The following is a 12,213-nucleotide window of genomic DNA, read 5'->3' as shown; positions in this document are numbered from 1 at the left end:
AATTTACCTTCCTTTACCTTCTAGAATTACAGAAGGCAGGAAATCCCTGGCTCTTGCTGTGGAAAATGTGTGCCAACTTCATGTAGCATCAGGCTGAGAGATGGAAGGGTTCAATACCTTCAGGTAAGTTTTAGGCACTCTTTCTTTTATTTATAAGTAAATGTAAATGTATCATCAGTTTCTGTTGAACCCCAGGGGGAGTGCATTTTGCTTCATTTTTGATTAGGCAGCATGGTATTACCAGTGCTTTCTGTATCTCAGAATGGTTGATCAAGAAAGTCAGTATGTTTGTAAAGGAAAAAATAGGAGACTTCATGCCACAGTGCAAAATTCTAGAGGGGCATTCTATATTCATGAATGTTATCAAGGAACTTTAACTGGAATACGACCTCAACAGGTATTTAGAAGAAATTAAACCCCTCATTTTAAACGTGAAATAGGTAAGTTGAAAATGTGAATTTTGAAAAACTTCTCCAGCATAGAATCGTGGAATGGATTGGGTTGGAAGGGACCTTAAAGATTATCTTGTTCCAACACCTTCCACTAGACCAGGTTGCTCAGAGCCCCATCCAGCCTGGCCTTAATGCATGATATGTTCTTAAACAGGATGAGAGAAAACAGCCTCAAGTGGCACCAGGGGAGGTTTAGATTGGATAGCAAATTTTTTCTTCACTGGAAAGATGTTTCAGCTTTGGCACAGGCTGCCCAGGGCAGTGGTTGAATCACCAGCCCTGGAGGGATTTCAAAAATGTGTAGATGTGGCCCTTAGGGACATGGTTTAGTGGTGGACTTGATTGGCAGTGTGAGGTTAGTGGCCAGACTTGTTCTTAAGGATTTATTTCAACTTAAATGGTTCTATGTGGGGGTGGTTTTACATACATATTTTTAAAGAAGTTCCCAACTCATCCAGAAGGTAAATAATTGTATATATGTCTATTTAAAAGACAATTCATAGGCCAGACCCCCAAATCTCTCACTTAGAGAAGTTTTTTTTCCTAAATTAATGGAAATTTCTTCCCTGTTAAGACCTGAAAAAGGTCAGGTTTTGGCAGTCTGGGCAGAGCTGTGATCAGTATGGCTGTGGAATTAAACAGAAGATGACAACTTTTTGGATAAACAATGCTGTTTACTAAAGATTTCCATGTTTTATAAATGTCACCACCATGGTACTTTAATTGAGACATCAGCCAAGCAATATCCTGAAAACTTCCTGTCCCCTGTTGTTTCTGTGTAAAGCTAACAGCCCTTCAATCTTTCCAGGCAAACGCGTCCCTTCAGGATGGCTGCGACAGCCACTCCTGCAGAGTAAATGAGAGAGGGGAATTTATCTGGGAAAGGAGAATCACTGGCTGCCCTCCATTTGATGCCAGAAGATGCTTGGCTGAAGGAGTAAGTAGAAAAATGGGACCTGTTCCCAGGTTTCCTAATAGACTCTGTCACGTTTATGGCACCTTCCATGTGCTGGGGTGGGAAACCCCAACCCTCTCCCAATGCCTTGGCTAAACTGAATTTGAACTTTCTCTGAAATTCAGAAAGATGTAGGTTTTCTCTGTTTCAAAGTGTATGCTGGCTTTTTGTGGGTCTGTACTGACTGCTTACAGTAATTCTGTTATGAATGTGAAGCTGAATATTTGAAATACCAAACGTTTGCAAGTAGTGCTTCTAACAATGTTCTCAGTTCGGGATCCAGAGCAAAACTGTGTGGACAATGACACAAACTGAGAAATATGCATATGAAATGCTAAGATATTTTTTCTCTGCCATTATGTGAGGTTAGAGAAAGGAATTTTCACACTGCTGTAGGAAGATCAAACTTCAGAACTGCAGTTGTTTAGCAGTATAAAAAGCCCTGCACAAAGTATCCACCCATCTTTCTTGAGATTTGATGTTAATTAGACACTGAGGAGCAGAGTTAGGTGGGAACGTAGCACATGGGGCCCTGCTTTTGCTCTTCTCTCAGGTTTTATACATCTTACAGGTGTTTATATCCACCTGTTCCCATTTTCTTGGGCATGGCAGGAAGCAGGGAACCTGTAATAAAAGCTTGTGGTCAAACCACTCTGCTCATACACAGAAAACAAATGGAGGATTTGTTATGCATAATGCAGGAAAATAAAGCTTCTGCAGGGCATTTCTCACTTTGTGAAATTATGGTACACAGTTTTGTTATATAAACAAAGATTTAGAAAAAAGTGCTGCATTATATTACAGGCTTGGGGTTATTATCATATTCAAATGATCTTAATGGAAAATCAGTAAAAAACAGTTTACTTTTTAACGAGAATTTCTCAAACTGCATTTATCCTTCTCCTATCCCTCCCAAACAGAACTATTTGAGCTATAAAATTAGTGGTTTTCATCTAGTTGGGAGATCAAAATTTTAGGGTTATTAATCAAAAAAGCCTCCAGACTTTGGAGCATGTAAGCTCAGGGGTTTAGCACAGCAATGGCATCACCCTGCAGTGTAAATATTTCTCTGTTTTTCGTTTCACTGTGGATTTTCAATAATTTGCACCATACATATATTTCTGAGAATTATTTTTTGGAGGGTAGCAATGAAAAAAGAAACATAAAGTTTTCTGGCTTTTAAAACTTACTTGACAGATGTGATATTTTTTAAACAGATATGAGACTTGAATGCTAGTGGTTTTATCCTTCTGGTTTTCAGGAATTTATTCATATTTAATGTCTTTGTTTTAGAAAGCCCCTAATAGAAGGTGAGAACAATATTTTCAGATGTTGAACTTGCTAAAAGCCAATTATTTCCAGCAAATACCATCACAAGTTCAAAACCTTAAAATTGATAAAGAGAAGATTATTTATGTAGATTTATAATTTTGTATAATACAGATATTCAGGTGTTTGTTTTGGTTTTTTTTTTTGCCTAGTACTCCACTTCACACATCTTATTTCAGCAGAAGAGAAGTGCCAAAATTTGGGTTCTTTTTTTTTTTTTTTGTCATTTTAGGGCAGAATTTCAAAAATTGGCAACACTTGCTGTGACACATGTAAGTAAATAATCCAGAAATCTTGTGTGGGAATGGCAGTGTGTGTAAGTACCTACATTTTCCATAATATGCAGAGTAATGAAGCAGAGCTTAGCAATGTGGTTATAATAAAGCATCAAAGAAGCCCACCCGCTGACTGGGATGCCACTGTCATGTTTTGTCATCTAGAACACGTGTTTTGACAGTATTCCCAAGTGCTTAGAAAGAAATAGATACTCTCCACATTTTATGCAGATGGTAATTATGAATGTTTTATTTTATTGTTCATCTGGTGGTAACAGGAACAGTCCTGCACAGCCAGCCTGACGAGTCACATAACCTGATACCACTGAATATGTGAGGAAAACACTTCATGAATAATCGATCAACTTAAAATTAATTAATCAAAAAAGCCAAACCCTGGTGGCAGTAATATTTTTGATAGTATAAGAACCAAAAAATGGTAGGGGAAATGCATTCCTATGGAACAGCCTGACTGCTTCCTAAATTTGTCAGTTTAGGGGTCAATCCTGCAACTCTTAATTTCATGCATCATTGTGTGGATAATCCAAATGTCAGTCTGGCTGTGAGAGTAGGAAGGGTTTGCTTACATAAAGAAGGATTGCAGGGTTGGGTTCTCATTTCTAAAATGAATCTCTGATGCTTTTGTGAGCAGATAACCTCTCAGTTTTCTCCTCTGTAAGTAAAAAATAATACTGTAGCTTATTTAATATTAAAAAAAGAAAGATAACAAAGGATTGAAATTCTCTTTTAAGGTCAGAATATCAACATCTCATCTATGTCATGTCTTTTAATTTTCCTATTTTTGCTGTACATGTGCTAATAAATAAAAGATGGCCAGCATAGCAGCCCATCACCACACTGGCACAGGAACTGCTGCAATAATACCCCTGATGAAGGATGGTAGCTCCTAGAGAGTTTGCAGCCTTTGCCTGTCTGGATAATCACTGAGCTTTGTCTTGAGTGATAGAAGTCAGAAGACTATGGAGAGACTGTCATCAAATGGATCAAACAGCTAATTTGGTTAAGGGAGCTTTGATCTGCCTGCCTAAAAGTAAGGAATACTCAAAATTATTTATTAACAAAATTTTGAGATTTAAAAGACAAGGTGGTGGGCAGGCTCTACTAATTGTGAGTGCCAATCACTGTAATCGAGGACAAACTAGTTCCAAATGAGAACGGATCAATGCATAGATCTATTTAACAGTTACAGTCATTTAAAAGTGCTACCTCCTTGCAGCAGCAAAAGCAAATTCATCTAGGTGAAGTACTGAGTGCCTAAAAACTCCCATATTTAATGGACCTTCAAATCCTTATTCCCATTTTGCGTAGGTGTAGCTCAGTTTCTCATGGACATAGATCACATTATCTTCCAAGGTCTTGAGGGAGTCTGTCTTTCAAATGTCTCAGTGCCATAAAGAATTGGGCAAAGAACTTGTTCCCTCAAGTCCAGTCTGATGCCTTTGGCTCAGCAGAGTCCTGCATGTCCTCGGGAAAAGGTTGGCTCAGGAGCCAGTTTCTCTTTCTATGTTATGCCTTCACAACTGGAGTTTTTTAGTGTGTTTGAGGGCATTGTTCCAAGTTTTAAGTTTGTAGGAGCACATAAGTGAGCAGGTCTTATTTTCTAGTGAGATTTTTGTGGTGCTAGCACAGGGCTTGATAATTGGTGAAAGATATTCCTTATTTTCCTGCTGAACAAAGAATTTGCATCTCTGCTTCTCACCTCTTTTCTCTGTTGATCTCAATCTCACATGTCTCAATTAAGTTACAAGCACTTGCCTTTGCAGAGGGGTCACAGTCAACAAGAAAAGTAAATAACAGAGGTAAAGTAATTAGAGAGCAAGTTGATAAGTCAGGAGCAAAAAGGGGATGAAGCTGTGTTGAGGCTGATGACAATTATTTTGGTTGTGCTTTTCAATTGTATGGACATGACTGGCCTTTCAGGTGGACAATTTTTATCATATGTGGTGATGAAATCATTAAAAGAGAAAGGGCATTTCCAGCCCTGGAACCAGAAATGAGCTGCATTTTTTTTTTTAGTGAAATGTAAGGTTTTAGCAAGGCACAGAGTCAATTTGGTACCAACATTCCAATAGAAAGCTGTGTTTGGTGGTAGGAAGATGAACACCTTTCTCTCCCCTTTGTCTATGTACTTAGTTGTGCAGTTGCCCTGCTGAATTCCTTCAACTTTCTGACTGGTGAATAGTACCTAAAAATCAGTCCAGTCTTCTGTAAAACACAGAAATTCCACTGGTTAGCTAGAAATGGGTACAAGGGGGAACCTGTTTTTTCACTGAGACATAAAACTACAGTAACAATACATGGAGCTGCTCTTATCTCTGCACAAAATACCCACAAAATACCCCAAAGCATTGGCTCCTTCACAAGTCTTTAGATGCAGACCAAAACATGCAAAAGTTCAGAAGAAAATCTTCTGGATTAGTCTGTATTTGAGTGTAGTAATGATGAAGTTCCCTTTGAAACTGGGGGGACAGAGTCTTTGTTGGTTACCAGAATTAACAGCTCATAGCAATCCGTCCTCACTTCACAAAGAGGGATCAGCCAATTCCCTGAGCTGGCACCTTCCAGACAGAACAAATCCATGCCTACTGCCTCTTATGTGTGTTTCCCATAAGGTGGAAAAAACCCCAACAAAGCAGGGAGAATTTCCCTAACACTGAGCAAGAAGTATTGGAAAACAGGTATGAGTCCCCACAGTCCAGAAGGCAGCGACTCACCTCTGCATGTGAGGTGATCTGGAGAGCTGCTCCCACTGACTCACCTTGAAAGGCATCATCCCAAAATAATGAGATCTCTCTCCTGTATCAGCTTGGGGAGTAGTCAGGACAAGGTGCTCTTTTTGTCTGATCAGGATTTTGGGGTTCCCATGTGTGTCATCTTTTCCCTGCTTTTTCTGCTTTACCATTGAACTGTCCTTAAAAGGAGAGTTGTCTAAGACCAGGTAAGAGGCTGGTGTTAGATGGCCAAAGTGACTTTAAAACAAAGCAGTCAATTGAAAAGAAACATGAGGGAAACCCTCCTCTCTAGTGGAACTTTAGGGCTGCAGTGTGAAATAGTCACACAACTCTACATTAATTACTCTAAGGAGAAACACCCAGCTGGGGATCTTACCAGGAATACCACCTCAGTAACAGCAATTTCAGGAGTAAAGGGAAGTGAGTAACAAACAGCAGTTGTCAGCAGTGTCAAACACTTTTCTCTTTTTTTACTTGGTAGGTGTGGAGGTGGAATGTCATCCAGTAAGTACCAGACTGCAGTATGGGAATATCAATGGATGTGTGGCTGAAAAAGAGGTGCCCATTTCTCATTGTGAGGTAAATAACAAAAATCAACCCCCATCTGCCCCAAGACCTCCCCTTTCCCAAAAGAAAGCCTTTTTCTCCACCATGGTTTCTCTTCAGTAACTGGAGCATCAGTTTCTGTCTTCACTGATTGACTTGGGGTTAATCTCATTGGCACTTATTTCCTGAAGTAATTTGGTGCTGCCGAATTTTCCCTAGTCAAGCCAGCATGAAAAAAGGCGCCTATGTTAGACTCAAAGGCTTTCTTCATCCCACTCTCCTTTGCTTCCATCAGAAAATAATGACTCTGAAGTCTGTTAGGACTTTCTACATTAAAAAAAGGAGTATTTATCTTTACGTGTGTGAAGCTTATTTTCAGCTCTGAGTCTGTAGTTAAGCACTGAGCCTCTGGGTTGATTAGGGGAATATAAATAAGTATTTAGATAAATGACACTTTAAAAGATCTTTAAATCTGAGTCCCAAGATTTGACTTGTATTGCCCTGGAAGCTCTATGATTCCTCCGTTAGCCTTGGCACCAAGCTGTTGTGTTCTACATATCTTGTGTCTTCCATAATCAGATTAAAAGTTTAATTTCCAGCCCATCACTGCTTACACCTTATAGGGCAACTTCTTTTTAAAAGAGAAGCATAACTTCCCTTCTGGGTGTTCCCATCTCTGCTCTTTCCGAGATAACCAAGCCCCGTACAAGGATTTTAATTAACCCTTGTGTGCAATCTGAGTTATGACATAACTAATAATTCTTGACCTGTTGTCCTATCTACAAAGTAAATGGACCTTAGCCATAAAGTCATGAGTATCAATGTTTCTCCTGCAGAAGTCCAGATTTTATATTGGGAATAAATAGTATTAAGTAATTTTTTTCTAAAGTCCTCCCTGATAATGATAGGATATTTTAATTTAATTAGACTGGGAAATAAGAGCACAGAGCCCCCAAAGGAAATGAACTCTGACAGAGTGTGATGTGTGTTTTTACATCATGAGGGCTTATAGCTACAGGCACTGACAGCTTGGTCTAAATTAGTTAAGTGGCCAGACAAGCAGAAGAGGGAAAAATAGCACCAGCAGGACAACAGTGGATGTGTGGCTTGCAGCATTTGGGCTAAAGCACTTTCTGAATGTATGATAGCCAACACCACAGGTCTGGACATTCCCTATGAGATTTTGAATTCCGGGCTTTTGTATGTGTGTGTGAGCAGTTTCTTCGCCTCTCTTTTGCTCTGCTTATGCTCATAAGAAGTCACTCTTTGAGCAGCACCCCACACTCTGGAGTCAGGTACCTGTTTCTGAGTTCATGTTTTACAGCAGAGCACAGAAGCTGGACAAAGTCACCCACGGATATTTTGAAGGAAAGAACCAGGATTCTGAGTGCGATGAAGCTCTGTTCAAACTTCAGGTCTCTTTTTTTTCTGTTTAGGGCAAGTGCAGAAGCACCACCAAGTACTCTGCTCAGACAGGGCAGTGGGAAGACCTGTGCAGCTGCTGTACAGCCACTCAGACCACCACGGTGACGATCCCGCTGCGCTGTCCCAACGGGACCATGGTGCAGCACTACATCCACTCCGCCTCGCTGTGTGAATGCCGTGCTCAGAAGTGCACACCATGAATATTGCCCAGAAGCCCAGTTGCTTAATCTGAAGCTTTATGATGGAGGAAGTTCACAATGCAAGCCTCATTTTCCCTGTACACTGCCTTATCCATTAGAATGCTGAATAATTGTATCAACACAGCAAACAATAAAGCTTACCAGCACAACAGAACGCAGTCTGATTCATCTTGGGGTGGATTGTGGGAGAGAGATTGCAGGTTGTATTGATCCCCTCCATTTCACCGTGGAAATTAATCCATTGAACAACCACAAATAGATCAGGCTTGGAAACAGTTGCTTATACTTAAAGAACATATCCCAAATCACTTAGTATTGTCTGCAGAGACATTACCCTTTCATTCCCCGATTCAGTCCTTAGTGACACACTGTGGACTTTTAAATTTTTTCTTCTTTTTCCTCCCATTCTTTTCAGGGAGTACAGTAATTATGGGATAAGGCTTCAGAATAAGAGTGGGATGTTCCTGGTACACAAACAATACTGGTTGTGGCTCAGACAACCAAATATCTTTCTGCAGTGCATATATGTGTTTCTCCTGAGGCTGAATGCAGAGAAATTGTCTGTTGAGGACAGGCTGTGTAAATTCTGCAAGTCCTCAGTACTTGTGTACAGGGTTAAGGACAGCTCTTACTTCAGCCCTTCCCCAGACCAACCAGAGGAGAAAGCTCACTGGTTATCTCCTGCATTTCCAGGTGCTGGAACTTCATCTGTTGCATTCGTTCCAAAAGTTGGAATTCATTTAGATGCAGATTTTACAGTGGCAGGTTTGATTTAGTCACTGCTACCAGGCATAAATTTACCAGGATTTAAATTCTACTTTTTTGTGGTCAAGCCATGGAACACAAAAGATTTTCCAGAGTGTTGGTCCTGGAGGAATCTTGTGTCAGTGAAGCAGTTTCACTGGGAAGTAGTAATTTCTCAAAAATATGAGAGAGGGATGACTGTTATTTCCATTTGCATTTTTGAAAGACAAGGATTATTTAAACTTCTCATTTAATTAACAATTTTTAAATAATGAATAGTACTGTGACATGATTAAGTGGGTCAAAACACCTCTACATCTGCATGGAAACAAACAAAAACTCTTGTGCTTTCAACTAAAAAGGTACATTTTATTCCTTTTTTAGAGGAACCAGGCAGATCCCTGCTGCTTCTCTCTTGCCATTCATCTGTGGATGCAACACACCCTGAATTGTAAGCCCTTTTGTTTTTATTATTCTTTCAAGACATCCATTATTGCTGCACAGTGCTAGAAGTGCAGGCCTTCCATGCATCTCTGTTTCTTCTGCTGTAGGGCCACAATAACACCAGAGAGAGAAACCCAGTTTTAATTGTCACCAGCCCTACTTGCTGCAGTAGATCTGTCACCAGTTTACCTCCACCCTCACACCAGTTCCTTCCTGTAGCTGCCTCTGGATATTAAGCTTCCTGACAGATGGATTTGGGTCACCCAGGGAATCAACAGTTCATCTGGAACTGAAGATCAGCAGTTCCTGGAATAGCAACCTGGAACATCGGAGAGGAGCAGAAAGAAGGGATGGATTGGGAGTAAAAGGCAAATGTCATCCTCTTTCACTTAGCATGGCTGGGATGTCCCTTTGTTTCCACCTGTGCCCTCACCCAGACTGACCCTTAGCTCATGAAAGCTAACAGGATTGCAGCCTAAGGCTTCGTGGCTTCAGACAGGTCTTCTAATTAGATAATGAATTGTATGAGTCATGCAGTGGTTTCTCAGTGCAGTGCAGCCCACGAGAAGAGCACTTACTGGCTTTCCTTACAGCAGGGAGTTCTGGGGACTTTGGTGTGGTCTGGATGCTGTTACTCAGGCCTGGCTGCTACCTGTGTATTCCAAATCCCTGGTGTGCACAAGGCCAGAAGGAATCTTCCTTGAAAATCCTGTTGTAGAAACAGACTGGCAGGAAACAAAAAGCCAAAGGGAATGTTATAACATCTCCTTAAACAGGCTGAGGAGGTAAATACATTTTTGACCTTGACTTGCTGGCATGAGAATCAAATGTTTTCAGGCTGTCTGCCCCAAGAGAGCTGTCTGTCTTTTGCCTAAGGACGCAGCGGGCTCGGACCTGCTGCATGCAGGTTTCATTGCCTTTCACACAGGCAGCTGCAATTAGTGCAATTCCAGGAGCATTCCTCCCTGGCAGAAGTGAAGAGCATCATCCTGCCTATGATCAAGTGTGCCAGCACATCATGCAGCACTGCACAGCTGACTGCTCCTTTGACATTCTCCAGCAAAAGCCAGGCTTTGAAGAATGTCATTTCCCAAGTCATGCATAGTGTTTGTGAGCCTTGATGGGTTTGAACTAACCTGGCCTTTACCTTTCCACTAATGGTTAGGAGCACATCCCACCGCTTCAGAACACCAACTGGATCATTGAGTGTGCCCCAGGATAGATTTACAGGAATGCTAAATGGATTTGGGGAAGAGTCTTATATAACTTCTTAATAATTAAAAACATCTAACCACTCTGCTAAATTCTACAGACTTGCAAGCACCACTCCTGTACAGCAGGTGAAACACAATTGGGTCTATTGGTATTATTTGTCACAGCTCTGCATTATCAATTAACACCATACCCAGGTACCTCAGGAAAGACATTGATGCCAAGATATGATTTTCTTCATTGGAAAGTCTTAAAAATAGACTACTTCCATTCTAAGCAGCTGGATATTGTTTCCTCTCATATTGCTGTGTATATTATTTGTTACCTGAGCTAAGTGTATTACCTGTAATACACCCATCCTTATGGCTTGTAGGAGCTGGTAATTGGAACCTGTGCAGGCAGAGCTATAACTCCATAGGGATCCCAGCAGGACCTGCCTCCACATTCCTTTACTATTCCAGAATTAGAGCATTTGCCTTTCTGGTTTTGAGCTTGGAGCAGCATAGATTGTGCATGGAAAGTAGCAGAACTTCCAGAAAGTTTTTATTTCCCTTTCCCTGAGGTAACTGTAGAAAGCAGGAGATTTGTTCCCTGGCTAGGAAACATATTAATGATTTTTAAAACTTCTGAAAGTTCTGAGAGTAACACAAAATACTAGCAGGGTAAAAAGAACAAAGTATTTGACAGCTGTTGATATATTGGTTAGAAGGTAAGAAATGCCATTTCAAAGTAGGGACCAAGAAGAGTGGGATGATTTAATGAATTTAGAGCCCCATATATATTTCTCGGTCTTGCTGGAAAAATTTTACATCACTCAGCCCAAGTTTTGGGACACAACAGCTGCACTCTTCCCTTTACATACTCAGCAGGTTTGATAGCACAGTCAGAGTGCATCAGCCCATCTCTCTGTGACAGAGACAACTTCTGCTCTTGCCAGCCATGACATAGTGCACTGTCCTGGTTCATGAGGTTGTAGAACCACTGGACTTTATTCAGGCATTGAATAAATCAATTTCTCCCTGTCACACTAGAGAAACCATCATAGTGTCATAAATAGGCTAAAAGAAGAAAAAGATTTGGACTCAAATTTAGCTATGTCTCCCTCTAAATAGCATTAGAAAATAACAGTCCCTTCTCAGATAGCATTGGTCATCAACAGCTTTTCTTCCCTATACATTGCTTAAATTGCAAGGTAGAAGGCTAAGCAGGATCCATCACCTGTTCTGATTAGACAGTTGATTACAAGATAATCCCCTGAATATTTCATGCAGGAATGACAGTGCATCCAGGCACTGAGGTAACTTGAGTACTTGAAACAGAGCCTTATAGAAACCTTTCCACACTTACCTCCTACCCGGAAGCACTGTGAAGCTCTGTGGATATAAGGACACTCTTCCCTGCAGAAACCACTTCCAAGACAATCTGATCCTCGAGTGCTGGTTCTTTGGACAGTGCTGGCTCTATTGTGGAGCCCTGGTTCTGCATTAGCTTTTTTCTTTCCTCTCCACTGCCTTCTGGACAAAATATGCCTCTTGTTACCTTGCTTCTTGAGGCGTTATGGAGCATGAAGACAAAATGCTGAAGTTCCAGCAGAGAATTACCATGGCCTCTCATGTCATGGGAATTTGGTCTTTCTCCCTCTCTTCCCTCCATAAGGGTAATCACCAAACCAGAAGGTCTCACTAATTAGCTTCAGTTTGTGGTTTGCTTAAAGCGGGATCACGGCAGGATGGAAATAGCTGCTGGTGCTGTTCCCTCCTTAAGCCAGTGCAGAAGCAGATTGTGCACGGCATAGCCACATCCTATTTTAGCACTGACGCAACTTCCAGCCAAACCTCCAGGCAACATGGAAACACACATGCCCGGTAAGTTTGTTCT

General features: G+C 41.0%; 2 protein-coding genes across 5 annotated transcripts in view; both read left to right on the top strand.

Moving 5' to 3' along the window:
* VWF (von Willebrand factor) overlaps positions 1–8,083 on the top strand; it is a 140,054-nt gene extending 131,971 nt beyond the window's left edge. For all 4 annotated transcript variants that reach the window (XM_069003401.1, XM_069003400.1, XM_069003402.1 and 1 more), the window contains 5 exons: positions 25–123; positions 1,261–1,389; positions 2,969–3,008; positions 6,246–6,343; positions 7,747–8,083. In XM_069003401.1, the coding sequence (XP_068859502.1) occupies positions 25–123; positions 1,261–1,389; positions 2,969–3,008; positions 6,246–6,343; positions 7,747–7,935 (555 nt within the window). In that variant the 3' untranslated portion in view covers positions 7,936–8,083. The remainder of the gene's footprint in view (positions 1–24; positions 124–1,260; positions 1,390–2,968; positions 3,009–6,245; positions 6,344–7,746) is intronic.
* A 4,098-nt stretch (positions 8,084–12,181) lies between these two features.
* The window catches only part of ANO2 (anoctamin 2), a 146,537-nt gene continuing 146,505 nt past the window's right edge, over positions 12,182–12,213 (top strand). Inside the window, exon 1 of the mRNA XM_069003969.1 lies at positions 12,182–12,200. Coding sequence (XP_068860070.1) covers positions 12,182–12,200 — 19 coding nt within the window. The remainder of the gene's footprint in view (positions 12,201–12,213) is intronic.

This window comes from Aphelocoma coerulescens, chromosome 1A (assembly GCF_041296385.1).
Source record: "Aphelocoma coerulescens isolate FSJ_1873_10779 chromosome 1A, UR_Acoe_1.0, whole genome shotgun sequence".
NCBI classification, from domain to species: domain Eukaryota; kingdom Metazoa; phylum Chordata; class Aves; order Passeriformes; family Corvidae; genus Aphelocoma; species Aphelocoma coerulescens.
This window is presented reverse-complemented; position numbering and strand designations above follow the sequence as displayed.